The following is a 20,573-nucleotide window of genomic DNA, read 5'->3' on the forward strand; positions in this document are numbered from 1 at the left end:
GATGTGCTGGCCAGGCAGGGCCGGGTGTCTCCGGGGAGCCTGCAGCCGGTGGAGTCGCCAGCACAGGAGCAGAGGATCCCGCTTCCTTCGGGAACTTATTTCTAAACATAAGATGCCGTTCCTGGGATTCGTGTTCAAAATGGGTGGGTTTTTTTAATCTCAACCCACTTTCTGGTAAGAAGTTTCGAAGCCTTTCAGGGCAGTCTGAGTCAGAAGCCCTGCAGATAACTGCACTCAGCAAGGTCGGTCCGGGTGTCCTTTGCAGAGATGCTGTGCGTCATTACAGCTATTTCTACTGAGGATCGAGACAATAAAATCTGAAATCTGTCGTGTCTATGTACGTCTGTTGTCAAAATCTTTCCCTGTAGGATCAATACAGATTGTACCGTAAAGGTGTACAAAAAAAAAAGAGAAAACTTTAACGTCTTCAAAAATTCTAGCCAAAGTTTTTGGCACTAAGTTCCAAAACCAAAGAGAGATCCTAAAATGTGTGCATCGTTCCAGCTGGTTTGTTAGCCCATTAAAGAGTCTGTTATCCTTTTAATATGCTTCTCTTGAGTAAATTTAATTTGCTATATATCTGCTGGAATAAAATATACAACAGTGCAATTATAATTTAGTGATTTATACCTTGCAGATGACGTTGTAATACAACACAATGCTTCCTCTTTTTTTTTCCCCATATACAGTATCTCCTCCAAAGTTCATTTTTCTCAGGCTTTGTGTTTGCTGTGGCACAATAAATCCTTCCTTCTGTTGAAATTTCAATCACCGCTTCCTCTTTTTTTTCCCCATATACAGTATCTCCAAAGTTCATTTTTCTTAGGCTTTGTGTTTGCTGTGGCACAGTAAATCCTTCCTTCTGTTGAAATTTCAATCACTGTTGCAATATTTGTGGGAATGTTCTGTTTACCAAAATCAAAAGTCTCATTCTGTTCTTGCTATCTGCTACAATTATTCAGTTTCAACTGGACACACCATAAATTATAAGAATTATTATTTCAGACAGTTCCAAAATATAGCCCTCATTTCTGATATAAAGCGGCCAAGTGTGTATAGCTTTCAAAGTCAAAGACAAGTAATAATAAAGAGTGGCACGTGAAGGCTGGGAAACTCCTAGGGAGTCAGGTACCCCCTTCCTCTTTTTCTGCCCCACTTGGCACAGAATGTTCCAAATAGATTCCTTATTTCCTCTTGGCCCATATTTTATTCAATTTTTTTCTCTTGTAAAATTATCTGCTAATTTTATGCATCTTTATATGCTTTTCTTCTCAATCTCTTCTTCACTTAGGGACCTTTTTTTTTTTTCATACCCCTTATGCCAGGAAGAGATTCCCAGTAAATAAATGTTGAGTTCTTTCCCTTAGAAATCTCATTGATCTCACTAAGTAGCTGTGGGAGAAGGATTACCACTTTCAGCTCCCAAAGTTACACTGGATGCATGAGAATCTCCATATACACTCATCACATTTTTGTGTTTGCAAAGAAAAACTTGAGAATATAAAATTTGAAATTTCTATGTCAATCAACAAGTCACTTTTTAAATAACATAATAAAAATGAAAAAAAAAATTGTAATGCTTCTGCTTTTTAATGTTTAGTGCTGGCAGTACACCCTCCTGTTTGTATTTACCTTGTGAAGTGTTTTTGTGCAGTTTCTGGATTCATTCTAGACTATTTTAACGCACACATGAAGAACAGATGTTACCTTGGTATAACTCCCCTTTGGGAACTGCCAGCATTAGTAATGGCAATGTAAGAAGAGAGATGAGCTCCCTGGATAAACAAGATACCCTTTCAAAAACCTGAGGTGCAGGCAAGCTCTGGAGTGATGAATGTTTTAACATTTAATCTGCTCCTACCTATTGTACTTCAAAGGCTCTAGAGTGAGCAGCCTGTACCCAAACTGACTGTATTTCTGCCATATTTTTGTTAATAGGCAATGACACATCAAACACGCTCATATAAATTAAGAAGGCACATAACACCTTGTTCAAATGTGTGTCACCATTATTAAAGATGTTCAGCAAAGACAATTGCCAAGTTACTTACGGAAATACACTTAGAGTGCTATTTAGTCATTCAGCTCGGAACCAAATAACTATTCTTTCATTTTATGTCTCCTAAAATGCAGCTCTGCCCCTCTACAGTGATATATACCAAAAGCGTTATCCTCAAGTGACATGATCTTCTTGTGTGAATATCTCCCAGTGACTCCAGACCTGTATTATAGGGACAACTTGCCTTAGAGGTTCAAAAAGTCAATTTCCTCAAACCTGCAAAGCTTAATATGTTCAACTTCTCTTTGGCATTCCGATCTCACTTGGAGCTTTCTAACTGTAATGGTTAGTTCTTACCTGGCAATTTTAATAAAGAGAGCTCAAATTAAATCAAAGATTCCACGCACAGGGATGGGAAAACTGAAGTGTTTGTTGTTAGTTCAGTATCACAACATAGTGACAGGTTCAGAAGAATAACCCATGTATTTGTCCTAGGCTGCTGCTCTGTTCACTCATCAGTACTGTCAAAAAGGCATAAAACTGTAAGTTTGAAGTCTGGGGAAGACAGAATTATTCTTTAAGGTAGTTTGAAACTTTTCACTGTACTGGATGGAACTACATTTTCCTGTCACTCACTGCTAAGCAGTCGCTTTTGAGAGGTAGCCAAAGCCCATGAGAAATTGTGGAAATCACGAGTGCTTCACTTTTAGCTCAGCATTGGAGAAATCTACCATTTATGCACCTACCACTCTGTTCTTCTCACTTCCATAAGTTTGGCTTCATGAGTGTGATGCAATTATCCCAGATTCACACTAGTAAAATTGAGATCAGAATTAGATCACTACAGCAACTTTTGAAGTGATAAATGGTAATTTGAGGACAGAATCAGTGAAAATTCATCCTTAGAGGAAGCCAATATCAAGAGGCATCAGGGTTACAGAATAATGTGATATTTTAAGCAGCAGTATTACCCTAATTTTAGGGAAAACTTAGTATTTTTCCTCAAAAAGAAAGAAGGCTGATTAGATGGGGGAGCACACTAAACTGTCATACACACCCTGTCTCTCATTTGTAGCTAAAATATTTTAGAGCTATTTTTGTCTTTCCTCTCAGGTGCTGTCTCTCCCCCTTGTCACTTTTTCTAAATCCAACCATTTAAACTTCCATTTTGTGGAGTCCACTTCCTGCCATGTCTTCAGTATGTTTTCTCTTGTCTCAAACTTCTTCCTATGCCCTGCCTTTGTAGTCCACACGCGTAGACATCTGTGTGTTTCTGAATGGGAGAAGATAAAAGCTGACGTGGTGAACGGTGTCAGGTGCATGTGGCCATTGGGCCACCGCCACGGCACTGTGCCCCGCCAGCAAGACCTGAGCCTCACTTTTCAAGTTTCTCTTGAAGTTTCTCACAGCACAGGGCCCCACAAGAACAAGAACCAAAGCATCACACTTTCTCACACCTTGTTTGTCCTACCAAGCAGCAAAGGATTCTAACCCAATGGTAGTGCTGCTGTATTGGTTCCAGAACTTGAGTCACCGTGGGGACTCAGGCTGTTCGGCCACGGACTTCCCTGCGGTACCAGTGCCTGGTGTGTGTGCCAGGGACCTGACGAGATCACAGTAGTTTAACAGAAATAAATTGAGAAGTTGACCTGAGTAAATCATTGTAGAACTACTCTGTGGACACTTTTACAGCAGTTTACATCTCTTATTGAGTGATTCAGTTTGCATCAGTGAATCTCAAAGATTTTATAGCCGAATCCTATGGAAAGCTCCCAAAAAAAAGTAATTAATGCTTACAAGGCAGTACCACAACATTAAAGTTGCATAAAATGCTTTAATTGATTTTTTCTTCCATTTTATTGATTGCATAATAGAAGAAACCCTATTTCTGTGTACTGTTGTCTTTATGCAAATCAATATATTTATACAATGTAGCCTTGACAGACAGCATTTCCTCAGATCTAACAAAATTACTACCAAGGAGTCATTTTTCCTGCCACAAAAATGTCTTAAGACATTTTACAGTTGCAGGTTGGGTAACTCATTGTAACCTCTTCATGGGTTTAGCAGGGTACCAGCAACTACTGGATCATACCAGATAACCGAGGCTGCACAGATCAGCTCCTTTCTCTAGAGTCTGCTGTGTCCTGTTCCCTAATATAGCCACACTTTTAATTTATTCTTTTTAAAAAGTTTCTTTACAGTTACAAAGAAAAAAAAAACATATTTCCAATTTATCCTTTATTTTTTTCTGAGATGAGAATGTTCTCCATCTCATCTAAGCACTGATTCTGAAATCTCAATTACAAATCAGGTGGAAACATAATTCATTTCTTGCAGCTGGAGAGAGTGTTTAAGAAAAGAGAGGCAGTAACGAGGTGATGTTTCCCCCTGCAGAAGATAAAAGTGAGAAGGGCGGTTCCCATTACAATCTGCACGTTACTGTGCCCTGATGCTCAGAGCAGATTATGGCTCTTGATGCCTTGTGGTGTAGAACAGGAAAATACTACAACTTTTTCCTAAATTTGATCCCCACACCACCTGAACAGTCTTGGTTCCTCTCTAAGTCCTGGGACTTCAGTTTTCCTAGTTTTACATTTTCATTCTCCTGTGCTGAGTTAGCAAATAGAGTGAGCGTGAGCAGGAGCAGGAGCAGGAGCAGGAGCAAGGCAGATCCTTTCCCTGTCCTGCAGGAATTGCTTTGGCTGCTCTGTATCTTTAAGGGGCTGACCCTATCCCACGGTGAGCCATTATAAAGGCAGGTAAGCAGCAGTGCCCTGATCTAAGAGCTGAGAGCAAGGCAGGGTGCAGCTCCCCTATAATGACTGGCCACCGCAGTTGGGGATATGGGCAGGATGACGGTAGGTCACAGCATTTCCATGCTGCATCTCTCTATCTTCCCCTCATTTTCTTTCTAGAACTATTGCCTGAGCCCTGCAGAGCTGCCTGCATTTTGATGTCTGCCAGCATCAAGTATACACAGCAGGTAATTAATTACTTTATTGATAATAAATAGCACCCAGAAAGCAGCACCAAAAGAGGCACAAACTTATGCCTGCTGCCTTTTCGTTATTGCAATCAATATTCCAAAACTGAGGGAAGCAGCACTGAGTCAGGCTGCAGTTATTACAGATAAGTCCCTTTCCAAAAAGCTGTTATGAAAAGGATTAGCTGTGCCTGTCTCTCCAAAAGCAATTCTTCTAAGTAAAGAAGATTTAGTAGAGCAGTAATAGATCTTCTGATCCTGTGCAGCTTCCATAGAAGTGCATAAAATAACGTATATGCTGTGTATTTCTAAAACATCAATCAATTGTACAGATCGGTATCAGAGATATCTTATAGAACAACTTATGCTTTCCGATTTGACAGTTTTTAATTTAGTCGTCCTCCTTTGCTTCCCGCCTCCAAGAATGTGTGTCACAGAGTGAGAGGATATTTGAAGCTACTGAAAGATTCCTACGATAGTGGTTTAAAGCACCCGTATCCTTTACAGAGAGGGATGGATGAGTGACTGGTGGTGTCCAATAAGACAATCTTCTGCATAACCTTCAGGAACGTCTCTCTCTTTTGACAGCAATTATTTTAGCTGCTAAGTGTCCAACACGAGTCTTGCATAACCTTCAGGAGCCAGTCTCTCTCTTAACAGCAATTATATTAGCTCCTGTGAGTCCAAAAGCAAGTCTGAAAATTAAGTGAAGCTAGTTAGTGATAGTAGATGGTGTCATGTGTTTGGGCATATAGGTAGTAGTAATAAAGCCATGTATAATTTTACAAAGCGCATAGGAAAAAAATTATGTTGCCTAAGCTTGTGTAACAGCATTTAAATCCTAAATCTGCTTTATAGGTAGGCTGAGAAAAGATATTATTTTATAAGCTTGATAATAATAGATCACTATTTTTGTTACATAAACTCAAGGAAGGTAAATACCTGTGCTTAATTTTATAAAGTTTCTACTTGTGAAAGTATGAGAATGCTACAATTAAAAATGTGCTTCTTGGGACTCTTAAAGTAAAATTGTTACTGTTAATATTTTCTGAACATAAGCAGTAGAAGAATTTAATTGCTTCTTGCACCACCATACCGAAGCAGAAAAAGAAAGGGTAAGAATAACTAATTCTTTGATATAGATAAATTTTTGTTGTCTCAAAATAGTGTAAGAATGTTCCAGCTCTGACAGCAGAGAGCTATGTTATTAATTTGGTCTTTCTCTGCACTCTATTGAGGTCAGGAAGTCCAAAAATGTTAATTATCACACTATACCCCTCACTCAGGGTAGAGAGATACCATAATGGGCATGAGTGAAGAATGAAGCTGCCTCAAAGATTTACTGCAGTCATAAAATGGTTTTAAAAATAACTGCATAGTCAGGAGCTAGGAGATTGAGTCATCTGCATCTAATTTCAATCACTGGAGCTTTTACACTATCTTTCCCATGAAGAATTAAATGCTGTTTCTTTGAGGGAGTGTATGTGTGCATGTGAGAGTGTTTACATCTGCACCCACCTTGGAAGCTCTTCAGATACCTTAGCAATGTAATTACAATCTGTGGAAAATCAGTGGCACAAGTAGCTGAAGATACAGCAGTCTGACATCTGCGATTTTCTCAGTGTTTTGTACAAGATATTTGAATCCCCCATCTTGTTGCAGCCTGTTTGTGCTAATAAAAACACACCAGCTTAGAATTTAGGTGAACTTCTCAGATACCAAACTTTCAAGTCACTCTTGCTCAGCAAGCTTTACTTCAAGCCTCATGAAAACCTGTAATGATTATTTTGTGTATAGAAGGAAGAAAATAATGGTGCTTTCCTTTCTTTCCTTTTGAAGGACCTTCAGAATGGCACAAATCTTATCCTATTGCCCAAGGGAACCGCCAGTCACCTATTGATATAGATTCTGCAAGAGCAGTTTATGACCCTAATCTGAAGCCACTTATTATCTCCTATGAATCATGTACCTCTCTCAACATCTCCAACAATGGCCATTCAGTTATGGTTGAGTTTGAAGATACTGATGACAAGACAGGTGAGACTAACACACAGCCAACTAATTCTCAGAATACCATCTTGTGACTTAGTGAGGGAAACAATTAAGTACATCCTGTATAGTGTATTTTATATGATGTATAATTTCAGTTTAGAACAAGGCGTATGACCAGAGCCCTTCATATTTTGTCTTCTTGAGCCTCACATTTCTTGTCTGAAGTCTCTCCAGCAATGCAATATGGCACTGCAGAGTAGTGTTCCTGCATTAGGAAAGGCTCTTGTACCAGGAAAATCAGAAGTTGGTTTGCCGTGCTTCCCTTTTAAATGGGAATTGTCAGTTTGCTAGACAGGGAATCCATGCATCGCTCCAGCACTCCTAGACTACGTCCAGCACAGGAGTAGGTATGTACACTCCTCGCTGCCCTATTCTCATGATCATCCAAATCAAAGATGCTGCCACGCTTGCCAGCTCTGCCTGGCTCACTGCCCAGTTTCCATCCACAGGGGTAGGGAACAGAAGAGGATTAGCAGAGATCAGGTCGTGCAGTGTAGTCATCATAATCATAGTCAACTGTACTAAGCTGTATCTGGACCAGTCACTAACTGTTACCTTGCATCGTTTTATTCTTTCTTCCCTGCCTCATAGCAGTTCAGTTTCTTCAGAAATTATAAAAATCTTCAGCTAATTTTGACTTGGCAGCAGCTTTTGGGTGTTGGACTATCTGTAGTTGTATATTATTCTTGTCTCTTAGCTTTTGGCAGAGAAAACAAATGCTTTAAGTGACTGATTACTTCTGTTAATTCTACTCCCATGGTAGATCTTGCTTTTACATGTTGGGAGTAGGGGAAAAGCATTCAAATGGAGATGATTAAGTAGCTTATAAATGGAAAGAGAGCATTTTTAAAAATTACTCAACAATTTTAAATCTGTCAGCTGATTTACTCTTCCATTTGGGTGTGTTTATTGATTATAGCTAAATAGGATATCCTAGATATTCAAAACTAGTTACTTTTTCTGTGAAGTGACTTGTCTGTGCTGGTAACCCTTTGAAATAAGGTCTGGAAGTTAAAATTCCAGTCATTTTGTTTTAAAATTTATCTCCTGGAATGAATCTAAGAATACCCAACTGAGCGATCAGGTTTTTGAGCATCTTTACTGACTTTGAAGAGAAGACTGGATATGCATTTTTCTAAAATCTTACCACACAGATCTATTAAGCATGTCACCCTACAAAGAATTTGTAAAATATACCTGGAAGCATTATCTTAGCTTGCTAAATTACTTCCATGCAATTCTAAGCTGAACTTTATCTACATAACAGTGAACTTTATCCACATCTATAAGTTTAAGGACATAATCCATTACTCTGCATTCAGAGATACAGATTCAAAGCACGTGCAGGAATGAAGACCTCTGCCCTTTCTATGCTAAGCACATTGCTTGTTTTAATAGCACTTTTGAGGAAGAAGACTGCTAGGAGTGGAAATCATGGCTTAAAATGTTTTTAGTTGTACTGAAAATGATCTAATGACTCACAGCTCTGCATAAATGGCACAACAGAATTTTGACAGTAACCCATCGTAGCTAGATTTATGAAAATAATGTTTGAGACAGTGATACATTCCACTGCTAAGTTCAGAAAAACACACTAGAAAGTGCTTGTATTCTTAATACTGCAACCTTTGCTTTGGCAAGGCCAGTTTCCTGCAAAAGGCCAGCTGGATCCATGCACATGTGGTAGCACTGTGCAAGACCCAGCTTTAATTCTTTTGATAGTGTTATGGGCTACACTGAGGATAAAGTGCTCTATGGATACTAAATGTAATTTTAATTTTCTTCATAAAAGACTTAGATCAGGTTTTAATGTCTGAGTGAAATTTATTTGATTTAGTGCCATATAAAATTACAGGAGGATTACTGATGCTGTTGATAAAGTATCTTCTACAGGTGGCATGTTAAACATTCATTTGCTCTTAAATGTTATTTCTAAATGATGTATCAAGTTTCTCTGTAGTATTTCCTCATCTTCATAAGGTGGCTTGAGATTCTGAATGGAATGGTGTCATGTAAAGTACAAGCTATTTCATTACCTCTTTTATGGGATCAAGTTTTAAAGAAAATGAAATATAGATAACAGGAAGGAAAGACACTCTAAAGAGGAAATACTTAGCTGAATTGTCTGCCTGATGCCCAAAGTATCTACACTCTTGCACAAAATCTCAAGTAGTACTGTCAAAAATACTTTAGGTACATGAGTTTCCAATTGTGACTTATTTTTTTAATATTCAATTTGGATTTACTGTGCTTAACAAGAAAGGCATAGCCATAAAAAAGCTGACTTATCTTCATAAGTCAAATATACTCTTACAAAAAAGCTACAAAATTCTGTACATGTAGCCACTCAATGTTTTTTAATTTAAATTTTTACATTAATTCAGGTGATTTCCATTAAGAAACCTAACTCTTCTAAATGTCTGGTTGAGGCATATATTTGGTATTGGCAAATGGGAGATGTTGCTGGCTTTTTTCCACTATTGTGCCAACAATGGTTAGTTTTTACTAATGGGAAGCTAAAAGCCAGAATGCTTAAGATTTTTCCTCTCTTTTTTCTTCTGCCTAGCAATCAGTGGTGGTCCCTTTGAGAATCCATTTCGGCTAAAGCAGTTTCACTTTCACTGGGGGACAAAGCACAACCAGGGATCAGAGCACACAATTGATGGCAAACCTTTTCCATGTGAGGTAATGATGTGTTTTTACAGATGAGATTAATTCATGCAAATACTGTTGACAAATGACTTTGTCTGCAGGGGGGACTGCATGTCCCTTAGGATTCTGATTGCTTACTCACCATGGTTAGGTCAGCATGGACTTTAATGAGAATTTTATCCCTTACAGTGAAGTTACTATCTATTGATCACCCTGGTTGTTAGAATGTGACCTTATCCCCCCAGTGCAGCCCTTTCCCTGAGATTCTTGGTCATCTTCTCCTATTCAACAGGACACAGCTAGTGCCAGTTTAGCTGCTGTGCTCACCCAGCACTTCAAAAAGCCCTTTGCTGTGTAGTTTAGTCTGCTGGCACACAGTTGATGGTATCCTTTTATGTGTACAGATGGGAAGAACATACTGACAAACCTAATGCTGAGAAGCCATGTGTAGCTCCACTACCTGGCGTAGCTAGCTTAGGCTTCAGCTGATGATCACAACCTTGAAACAACCATGCTGGTGCTACCCACAGCTTAGAAATGGCTACATCTGAGGATTCTTGAGAGAGTTCAGCAAAGCTCAGACCAGGCACAGGCCTTTCTCAGCACAATCTATCCCAAATACTACAGCAGCGTAGCATCCTGGAGCCTACCAGTGAGTACTGGAGCAGTGTTTCACGGGATGAAGGCCTTTACTAGGGAAGCTGGCTCCCAAGTTGCCTTTGGAGCAAAACCTACATTGTTATGAATAGTCATTAGTACTGGTTAATATGAGAACCTATGTTCACAGCTTCTGTCACTAATTGTTAATTCTTATTTGTTATTTTTCTCTAAAGCTCCACTTAGTTCACTGGAATGCCAGAAAATATGCAACATTTGGAGAAGCAGCAGCAGCTCCAGATGGCTTGGCAGTAGTTGGTGTTTTCTTGGAGGTAAGAATCACAAAAATAGCATGTTTACATGATGGAAAGCATTATGCTGTCAAGTGTTTAAGAACCAAGCCACATATTTAAGAAGTGCTTAAGGAAAACAGATGACTTATTGGAAGCAGTAACTCATTGTAACTGCTATTAAACTTAATTTAGTAGGAATGTTGAGATTCAAATAAGAAAACACCTATTCAAAGCATCATTATGGTCATTCTTATTTAACCTGTCTATTCCATTATTTTAGATTGGGAAAGAACATGCCAATATGAACAGACTCACTGATGCTTTCTACATGGTAAAATTTAAAGTAAGTTTTAAGCTCTTTAAATTTAATTGTCTCTGAGATACCCTTTAAAAATCAAGTTCATGTAAATGTTTGAGACAAAAATGGAAATTCACCCACCACATATCCTCCCATCACTAGAACATCACTGTAGTTGTATTCTTCTCTTTCTCTCCAAAGTCCAGTTTATTTGTGTGATCTCAGGTGCCTCCCAAGGCTATGCTGACCTCGCCGGTCATTCAGAGATTCTACCTTTCCCAGAGTATCTAAAACCAAAAGCTCTACGACCCTTTAGGGTCAGCTCTTACACTCAGAAAAATGATCCTTTTCCATTGAGCCTAACGTTGAACAAGTCAAAGCTGGCTGTCTGTCTCCTGCTGCAAAGCTCTGTCAGGGGACAATTGTAATGAGGTCTACACTGAGCTAGTCTATGCTTACAGTGGTACCTGAAGGTGGACTTTAGCCAGATGTATCTGAGAGCTTTGCTGAAGATTGATACCTGCTGCGCTTTCTCAAGTGCAGACTGGTTAGACCACTACAGATGTTATCCTTTCTGGATTCACATGAGCTTAACACATTCTGTAACATGCATAAGTTCTAATATACAGAATAAACTATAACTAATACTTGAGCGGGCATATTATTTCTCGCTCCTCTTCATATGCTTGTGAAGGACAGGAAATGAAGGCAGTTACATGGCAACATGTAGGCTGCAGACACACTAAATGATACTTCGATGTTTAAGTGATTTCTTCCACTTGCAGGAAATAAATAGTTAGCCCTTGGTTGTAGTGATGGAAGGTCTGCAAGTTTGGCACTGGGGACAAGCTGCTCATCCTGTTCCTTGGGAGCAATTTTACAGACAATTGGACAGTGTTTTCTGAGGGACTAAGTACCTTTCAGATACTTCTACAGGCTGAAAAATCTTGCCCTAGACTGTGGTAGTTCAGGCAATCTCTGCTTTAGGCAGCACCTCCTTCTGTATCTACTGTTATTTTGGTTGATCCAGCTTCCTCCAATTTTAGACTTGAACACTTGGTTTTTAAAGCCAATATTTGTCCTAGCAGACAATGGCTGTTTGGGGCCCAGTTTTCCACAGTTTCAAATTTTCTACTGAAGTCCATGGGAAGCACAGAAAGTAGCAAGTAATGAGATAAGGAATTGTGCCATGATATTATCTATAGCTCATGCTGAACACTATATACAGCACACACTTCCTGCATTATTTGTAGGTCTTTTGTGACAAGAGCTGAACTTTGGTAGTGGCAATGAGGCAAGAACTCAAAGTCCAGTAAACCAACAGCAGGCATCACACTTGCCATGTAACTCTTGGATAACAGTTGTTACAAGGCAGCCAGACCTTTACAGACTTTTCCTTTCCCCTACTTTTAATATTACTTTAGCTCTTTTCTCTTTTAAAAAGAGAACTTAAAATTAAAAAGATAAATGTCAAGTTTTGTTTTGTTTTTTCCCCCAGGGAACAAAAGCTCAATTTAGAAGCTTCAACCCCAAATGTCTCCTCCCTTTGAGTCTAGATTATTGGACATACCTTGGTTCTTTGACAACACCACCCCTTAATGAGAGTGTAACATGGATAGTGCTGAAAGAACCCATCAGAATTTCTGAGAAACAGGTAAACTCTTGATACTCTCCCAATTCTTGTAGGATTCCACACTGGATAAACAGACAGTGACTGTTCTGATTTGCAGTGGGGCTAAGTTAAAAGACCATTAGCCTGTGAATAATAAGCCCGTTCAATAATCAGGGCTTCTGTTTTTCTGTTAGTACTCTCTAGGGTCTTTGCTTGAATCTGTTCTATTAACAAATTAAAATGAAATGAATATTTTCCTTTGGTCCCTTTTAAAAAACATTAATGTTGATTGCCCTCTTAAGCAGTAAACTATTTCACCTGAATTTACAGCTGGAGAAATTCCGCATGCTCCTCTTCACCAGTGAGGAAGACCAGAGGATCCAAATGGTGAATAATTTTCGCCCCCCTCAGCCTCTCAAGGGGAGAGTAGTTCGAGCTTCCTTCAAGGCCTGAAGAAAACTGATAATGGCCCTGAGATATCAAAGATCTTCCACACCTGAAATACTATAAATAGGAACTCTGGTCTTCAGATCACTCACGGAACACACAAGAGAGCCATTTTAATGAACACTCTGCTTGGATGGGGGACAATCTTCTGATTTTATATTTTAAATTGCTCATTCTTTTAAGAAATGGGAATCTTTTTAACTAGCACTTTTCAATATAAGGGATAGTTGAGTAGAGTATTCTCCAGGACCTGAAACTCTAAAAATTAAGATGACATTAGAATCCCACTTAATATAAAATGGGAAATTACACAGTGATCTACTAGTACTGATGGCTACAACTTCTAATTCTCTTTTAATATATGATGAAGCAGTAGTCAAGAATTTTGGACAAACTAGACTTAAATTTTCCTTACTGATCTCTTGTTAGCATTTGCTGCACTCTGACTTAGATTGCTTTCACTATGTTCTTGTTGTCTGACACACACAGTGCACAAGTAGCACTAGAAAAAAAAGGTTTTTAGTCACCTTGTGTAGGCACTGGTATGAAAACTACATACATATATATATTTTAAAGTTACTGTTCTAAGATGCTATTTTATAACTAATTCAAAATAACTATGTAAATGCTGTGTTTAAAAGCAAGCCATTTTATTGCAAAGTGTTTTTCAGACATTTGTTCTTTTAGTCCATGCAGTACACATAACTATAATTCCCTTGTCAAGTTTGTTGGAAAGAACATCTCCAGCAATTCAGGTTTGTGTTTTCTGGTTCTCAATTGTTCAAATTCTACCTCAGTTAAGTGATTTGCTCTGCAATACAATGTCCTTCATTGTCTGTCCTATAGAAAGTAGATGCTTTTGTTTACTTTAGAGAGGGAACGTGGGTAGACCATGACTGCACTACATGTGCACTGCTGCACAAACCATCCTCTCGTTATGGCAGTCTGTCAGGGATAGACTCCCTGCAGATAAGAGGCTTCATCAGTCCTGAGTCCTTTTACCTCTTCAAAAGAAAGTTGCTCTAGAAAAGCCATGTGTTACTAAGCTGCAGAAGCAGGAACACTGACAAAATTCAGACTTTTATCTTTGGTACTAGATACAGTGATGCTACCTGTAGCTACCCACAGTCTATTTTCAGTTACTTTAATTCTGGGCTTCAAATGTTCTACATCATCTGTATAGTTCAGATAGAAATTGCTGATGTTTATCAATGTTCACCAGCTTAGATGGAGAAATCAAAGTTGTATAACGTAAAGGAAAGTGGGGGCTGGGGGGAAGGAGACAGCTACTATGGGCTGTTCTCCTTTTTCAGAAAGGTAGAAAGGCACCAGATGTGAAACACAATACAAGGAATGGAAGACTAGAATCCTAGACCTAATTCTCCTACAGTTTTTCTGGTACACTGACCTAAAAACTCTGTTCTTTAGTTTTCCCTTGTATAAAATGAGGGTAACACTGACCTACCTCACAGGGATGTTGTGAGGGCTAATTCAGCATTGGTTTAGATGAGATTCTTAAATAGCAGATGCTATAGGAAACAGAATATCATTACAAAATGCAATGGTTTTAGCTATTATGAACGTAACTTTGCTAGTAATGCAAACTAGTATTGCAGAATATCTGTTTAATGTATCTTAACTTCTTTAACAAATTAAATGAGACTTTAAAATCAAGTGTGCATCTCTTCATCCTTTATTTTGAATAGACCTACCTCTCCCTACTGTTCTTCTTAGACTGTCATTAACAGAAATGCTGTTTGATATCTTCAACTGATGCATCTGTTTTGGATCAATGAATGATTTGCTTGCTTATCTTCAGTTTTACAGAAACCTTGATTACACTATAGTAGGATAATATAAGTACAAAGAAGAGTTATCCTTCCCAAGTTCTTAGGCCTTTTTTAAGTTCTAGAAAGCCCACCTCTGTTTAAAAACTTTTTAGTGTATTGCAATTCTTTCCATCTTTTGGGACTAACAGTTTCTGCTTCAGCTTAATCCTTTCACTCGTACTCTGATATATTTTGTGCATCTTGAATGACTTCTTGCCCAGTCAAATTATTGTTGTAATGAATCTTATGTCCCTGTTAAAATTAAAATCTACATCAAGACACTAATTTTAAAATGTGAAATGTCTTTCAAAAGAGCCTGACATATTTGATAGCCCAAATACATTTTATTAGGGGTAAATTTAAATACTTTCCTGATTAAAGTTTAATCAATATTACTTACCATATATAGCTTAATCAAGTACTGCTATGTAAGTGTTAGTACACACTTTCACAGAGCAGGTAACTGATCAATATTTTCAGTGGGTTTTTTTCTCATTCTAGGCATATAAGTAGGTTTCTGCTCACTTGCCCTCTCACAAAAGGTAAATAGGGCTTGTATATCAAAACTTTGTCCAGTTTTTTGCCAGCTACAACCACTCAGTCTAATAAAATAAAAATCTTATTTATCCACAGAATGTGTCCATTCTGTGACCTTGAACATAGTACTTAAGCTTCTTTAAGGGTGGTTTACTCATGAACAATGGAAGGATAATGTTTAGCTCACAAGGTTATTGTAAAAGCTTAGCAAGTGTAAAGAGCTTTAAATGCTGAATCCCCCATGGTGTTCACTTTCTGGAAGAAACTGAACTATATCTTCAGAAACAATTTTTCTGATTTACAGGGGTTTTTTCAGTAGCTGGATTAAAGAATGTTATCTATTTTTCATATGGTGAAGCAAAATATAAAAGGAAGTCTTTTATGTTCTTTGTTTCTTGAAACACTGGTCATACAATCAAAAAGCACAAATATTTAATTTTTTATGGTTTTAAAGCTGTAACATTAGTTTTACAGTTTAATATACTTCATTTATTTTGAGATTATAAAAGTGAAGTGCAAGAAGAAAAATCAAGTATTATATGAAATAGTGAATTTCATTATATATTCAATATATAATGCAATCAATACAATGAAGATAATCAGTTAGATTAAGCTTTGTTGCAATGTAATTTCCTTGCAACTGAAGATATAGTCCACTAGGAAAACATAGCAAAAATAACAATAAAACTAGCTGTTTCCCACCAAAAGACTTAAAATCACCTCAGTTATTTTTTCAGAAGAGGTAGCATGAAGAGCTTTACTAATGATTCTTTATCATTTAGCGAAGTTCTCCTAGAAATAATATTCTGGGGTACAAGAAACCATATTTATTTGTATTCCTTATACAGATTCCTGTTAATATATTGGTTGAAACTCGAGAGCCTTATAGAAATAACTCCTTTATTTCTTTTATCAATATTATTTTATCTTGTCATCCATGAGATGAAGGTAATTAAACCCAAGGACAGCATACTATATTTATAAAGTACTTTGAGACCCTCAGAAGATACTGACTATAACAGTACAAACTTCTATTATTTAATAATTCCACTTTTGATCTGAGTTATGCTGTAGTATTTGCATATACAGACACGACCCTCAACTTAGCAAGTGTTGTGTTTTCTAAGGCCATAGGAATCAAGCCAAGATTTTCAGTTTGCTTGTCTGAACTCCTAGCAGTATTCTAGCTGGTGCCTTGTGCAAATGTCCCCCTCAAAGGCAGCTCCTAAGGCCAAAAACCTGTGCTGTGCATCAGTGCTATTTGAGGATTTGCAGAAACTTCATTTTTCTCTGTTTTCCTTCTGAACTGTCTTCCTCTGCACACAAACATTACTCAGCAAAGCTCCTCCATCAAGGTCATTCAAATTCTAGAACACGTGCTATCCTTATCTTCTACCAACTATGTTGAAGGAAAAATAGCAGTTGACTCTAACTACTCCAGCAAGACTTGGTTTAACTTGTAATAGGATCACAGTTGTCATGACTGAGAGAACACGAGGCTGCCTATTTAGGACAGTGACTGAAATGGCACAGCTATAAAAGCTAGAATAAAAATGCCATCTAGTGGCTGGCTGTTTCCATTTCTTATCATAGTGCTTAAAACAATTATTAAGGCAAATTCAGTGAAAATACAACAGATGAGACAATTTAACTTTGACCTTAATTATTTTTTAAAGGTATGCAATTGAAATCCATGTGCTGGCTGTACATACACAGTCCTTGAAACTCCTTTACCAGATAAAAATCAATCTTATAGAAGAAACTCAATAAATCAATTACAATTTTTGTTCCTCTTTTCACTAATAGAGTGGAGATATTCTCTGCCTTGTAAACTGCACACTATCTTAACTTCAACTTTTTAACTTTAATGGCTGTAGTTAAAGTTCCTGTTTCCTTCCCCCATCCTCTGTAAACAGGTATTTAGACAGTTTCAGTGATATAGTTTATATGATCTAGTGGTGATTTATAATGATAGTGATTTATAATCACTAGTGTAAATTAACCCAAATATAAGCATCACGGGGGAAAGTGTTGCAAGGTACCTTGTCATGAGATGGTGCTTTTGGTGGTGTTCAAAGGTCAGAAAGATAAAACAGGGAGCATTTCAAGAAAAAAGGAGAGATAAGCTGGAAAAATGAGATGTTATCTTATGCCTCAGATTAGCTGTTTTCCTCTCAGAGTTCCTTGTGGTCATTTAGTAAAGACGTGGAATATTGAAGCATGTTGCTCTACACTGCCTGTAAGAGTGGAGGTTACAAGTTTTTTCTCACTTACCCTAAGGAAATGACAATATACTGATGAATCCTAACTCACTTTTAACGGAACTATTGCCAGTTTGCACGGCTGTAAGGCAGAGAATGTTTATACCTCTGATGTTCCATTTATACTGCTACTTGCATTACATTTGAATTTTAGTAAGTTTTCAGCCCCTCACTCCAGGTTGTGAACAGCAATGCAAACCGTCATTTTGTTTTATTTCACATTAACCTAGTGGGATATTAAATGCAGCAATTCAGAAGTCAACTCAGCCTGTTCATCTGCGGGAGGGGAAGAAGGTGGAAGGAGGAGAGGGAGGAAAGGAATACAATTACTTTTCTACACATGAGCACTTCATACCAAGCCAGAAGACTTTCCTGCACTTGTAAGTTGTCCTCAAGAAATTTAAACTTGCTTTTACAGTGGTGCAGAACCTTAACTGAACATGTATTTCACTTTAAGTTAAACCAGTCTGTAAGCAACATCCAGTAAAAATTATATACGTGGAGTTCAGATCCAATTACAGCAACTAGATAGGCCTTTGCACCAGTCCAATTACGTTAACTTAAACTGGATAGTCAGTTTAACCCCTGCAACTTCATAAACATTTGATCTAATGACCACATTACCATGCAGAAAGCTGGATCACAACTCCCCCTGAAAAATTATTATTATTATTATTTTGTCAGATCTGATGACAGCCTGACTTGCTGTAGGGTCATGTGATAGCTAAATCTGCCATAAGAGCTGGGTTCTGGGAGAGAACAGAACATCTCTAAACAGCATCCAGTAATTACATCGAATTCATCACACAGTGAACCTAGTTGAGTCTCTTTCATAGTCTCACTCTTCTCCATTCATACAAACATACAAGTTGGCCGAACTAACTTGAGCAATGTACTCCTGTCTCAAATACCTGGCAGGATTTGTCTGCTTAGCAACTCCTGTGGTAGCAACTTCAGGTCAGGAGTAAAGGTGCCACACTCCTGAGTGGCCTCGTTGCAGCCTGTTTCATGCGATGGCCTTTCTCAAACTGACCTTTCAGGCTCAAATAAACATTTCACTTTATCTGGAACCTATTGAAATCTGCTGAAACTGTCACTGAATTTAATGGGGGCTGGATCATGGCCTAAACAACCAAACATAGAAATGACCACAAAAATGTATTTGCAAAGAAAATCAGAGTTGCTGATGGTACAAGTGAACAGATAAAATTATACTTGAAAAGAATCTAAATGTAGCATTTGCTACATCTTAACCTATCACTGCATATTAACACAATGCCCCTGGAACTGGACTCATTTGGTCATAAATACTGGTCAGAACTTTCTTCTGGCACAGAACATTTGATACCGAACTTGAGCTCACCTTTAAACAGGGAAGTAAAAACCAAACCTCAGTTTTATTTAAAAAACTTGACTTATAATTTTTTCAATGCAAATTAACAAGATAGAGCACTATGGCAACCAAGCCACTGTTGCCACAGAAATTTGCCATTTTAATTAGATATTCCTGAAGTTAAAAATACTGCAAGCCTGAGCAATATTGTTTCTTTTCTCAAATCATACCAAAAAGTAGCTTATATATCACTCTGGTTCATCAGCATAACCAGACACTCTAAAGCAGAATCTAAATCTTGATTCAATTTAATATCCAGTCCTGTCAAGTGAAAACCATTAAGTTTCTTGGAAGCCTTCAGTATGGTATTACTTCTTGTGCTTAGAAAATACCGAATGAAAGCAACACTTTCTTCTGTGGGACTGTTAATTGTTTCACCTTCATTTACCTGTTTCCTAAATCACTTCAGCTTGTGCATAAGAGTTTAGGAAATTACTGCATGAACATGTGAGTAATGGCTTGCAGCTGAAGAGAAGCATTTAAACATGCTGGGAGCACAGGAAACTCAGAGCAGCTAATTTAGTTTTCAGTTTACTCAGATGAGGTTTTATCACTGCTGTAAATGGTGCAAAAGCTGAAAAAAGTTGGTAGGTCAGAATGAAGAATGCCTTGAGACTCAGAAACTGTTGGTATTCCTGAGCAGCGGAGCAAAGCAGAGAGACGTAGGTAAGGGCTGCTGTGGGTGACCTCTTTCAGTTCAGCAAACTTATCGTATCAGACAAATAAAATAATTATGTCAAACTTAAGATAATTATTTTCACGTGTGCTAAAATATCGTCCTGAATTTTTTCTTTAAGGTGACCTTCTATTTTTTTTTCCTTGGTTTGGTCTTCCACTTGACACGAAACTGTATTTCATTGTATTAATAAAAACAAGAGACAAATTAAAGCTCAGACTCACAAAGATGATCGCACATCCTTCCACTTGAGATAACCTGGGAGCACATTTATCTCGTCTAGGATACCTGCAACACATTATTTAAATGAAAAATGCTTCAGTAGAAGAAGCCAGGGCAATAAAAAAACACACTTGTAATAACAAAGCCTCTTGTGACTTGTAAGCCTCTGGTTTTGCAAAGTCACTGTTACAGGTTAAAGCAAGAAGTACTGAGTAACCAATCCATAATATGCGATAACTACTGATTAACCACCCTGCACTTTGGGCCCAGTCCTTGTCCTGTTACATGGTTAAAGTTTCTACTGAGTGTTTTGACACTGCCACAAGCAGACATACAAAACAAACAAACCCCCAAAAAAGGGGGCTGGGGGGCAGCCAGCAAAATGAGCCTTTAATTTTTTTCTCTGTAATTTATACTGCCTATCATTTTCAAAAGGGCTTTGCAATTTTGAGCCTTATCAGCTGGCGGCCTCAGCACTGAAGAGTGTAGAATTGTATTTAAAAACACAAATCCTGAGGGCTCTCCTTCAAAAGAATAACGGGTTTTGAAATTTATTAGTGGAAAACAAAAAAACCTGATTATAAGTTTTTCCCTAACACACCTCATCTGCTTGCTTTTATTGCTCACGTTATTATCCTGCTTAAAAACACGCAGGAAAGGAGAAGCGCAGGGCCGAGGTGGCCCGACCCTCCCTCCGCACCTCATCCGCGCTGTGAGGC

General features: G+C 38.0%; 1 protein-coding gene across 1 annotated transcript; it reads left to right on the forward strand.

Annotated features, from left to right (window-relative positions):
* Positions 1-4,789: 4,789 nt before the first annotated feature.
* CA7 (carbonic anhydrase 7) lies at positions 4,790-12,973 on the forward strand. Its single transcript, XM_010175296.1, has 7 exons — positions 4,790-4,860; positions 6,825-7,022; positions 9,604-9,722; positions 10,523-10,618; positions 10,860-10,922; positions 12,376-12,531; positions 12,820-12,973. Exons 1-7 carry the CDS (start codon positions 4,821-4,823, stop codon positions 12,940-12,942), a joined length of 795 nt encoding a protein of 264 aa, XP_010173598.1. The 5' UTR covers positions 4,790-4,820; the 3' UTR covers positions 12,943-12,973.
* Positions 12,974-20,573: the final 7,600 nt, after the last annotated feature.

The sequence above is a fragment of the Antrostomus carolinensis genome, unplaced genomic scaffold, assembly GCF_000700745.2.
Source record: "Antrostomus carolinensis isolate BGI_N321 unplaced genomic scaffold, ASM70074v2 scaffold31890, whole genome shotgun sequence".
Classification (NCBI taxonomy): domain Eukaryota; kingdom Metazoa; phylum Chordata; class Aves; order Caprimulgiformes; family Caprimulgidae; genus Antrostomus; species Antrostomus carolinensis.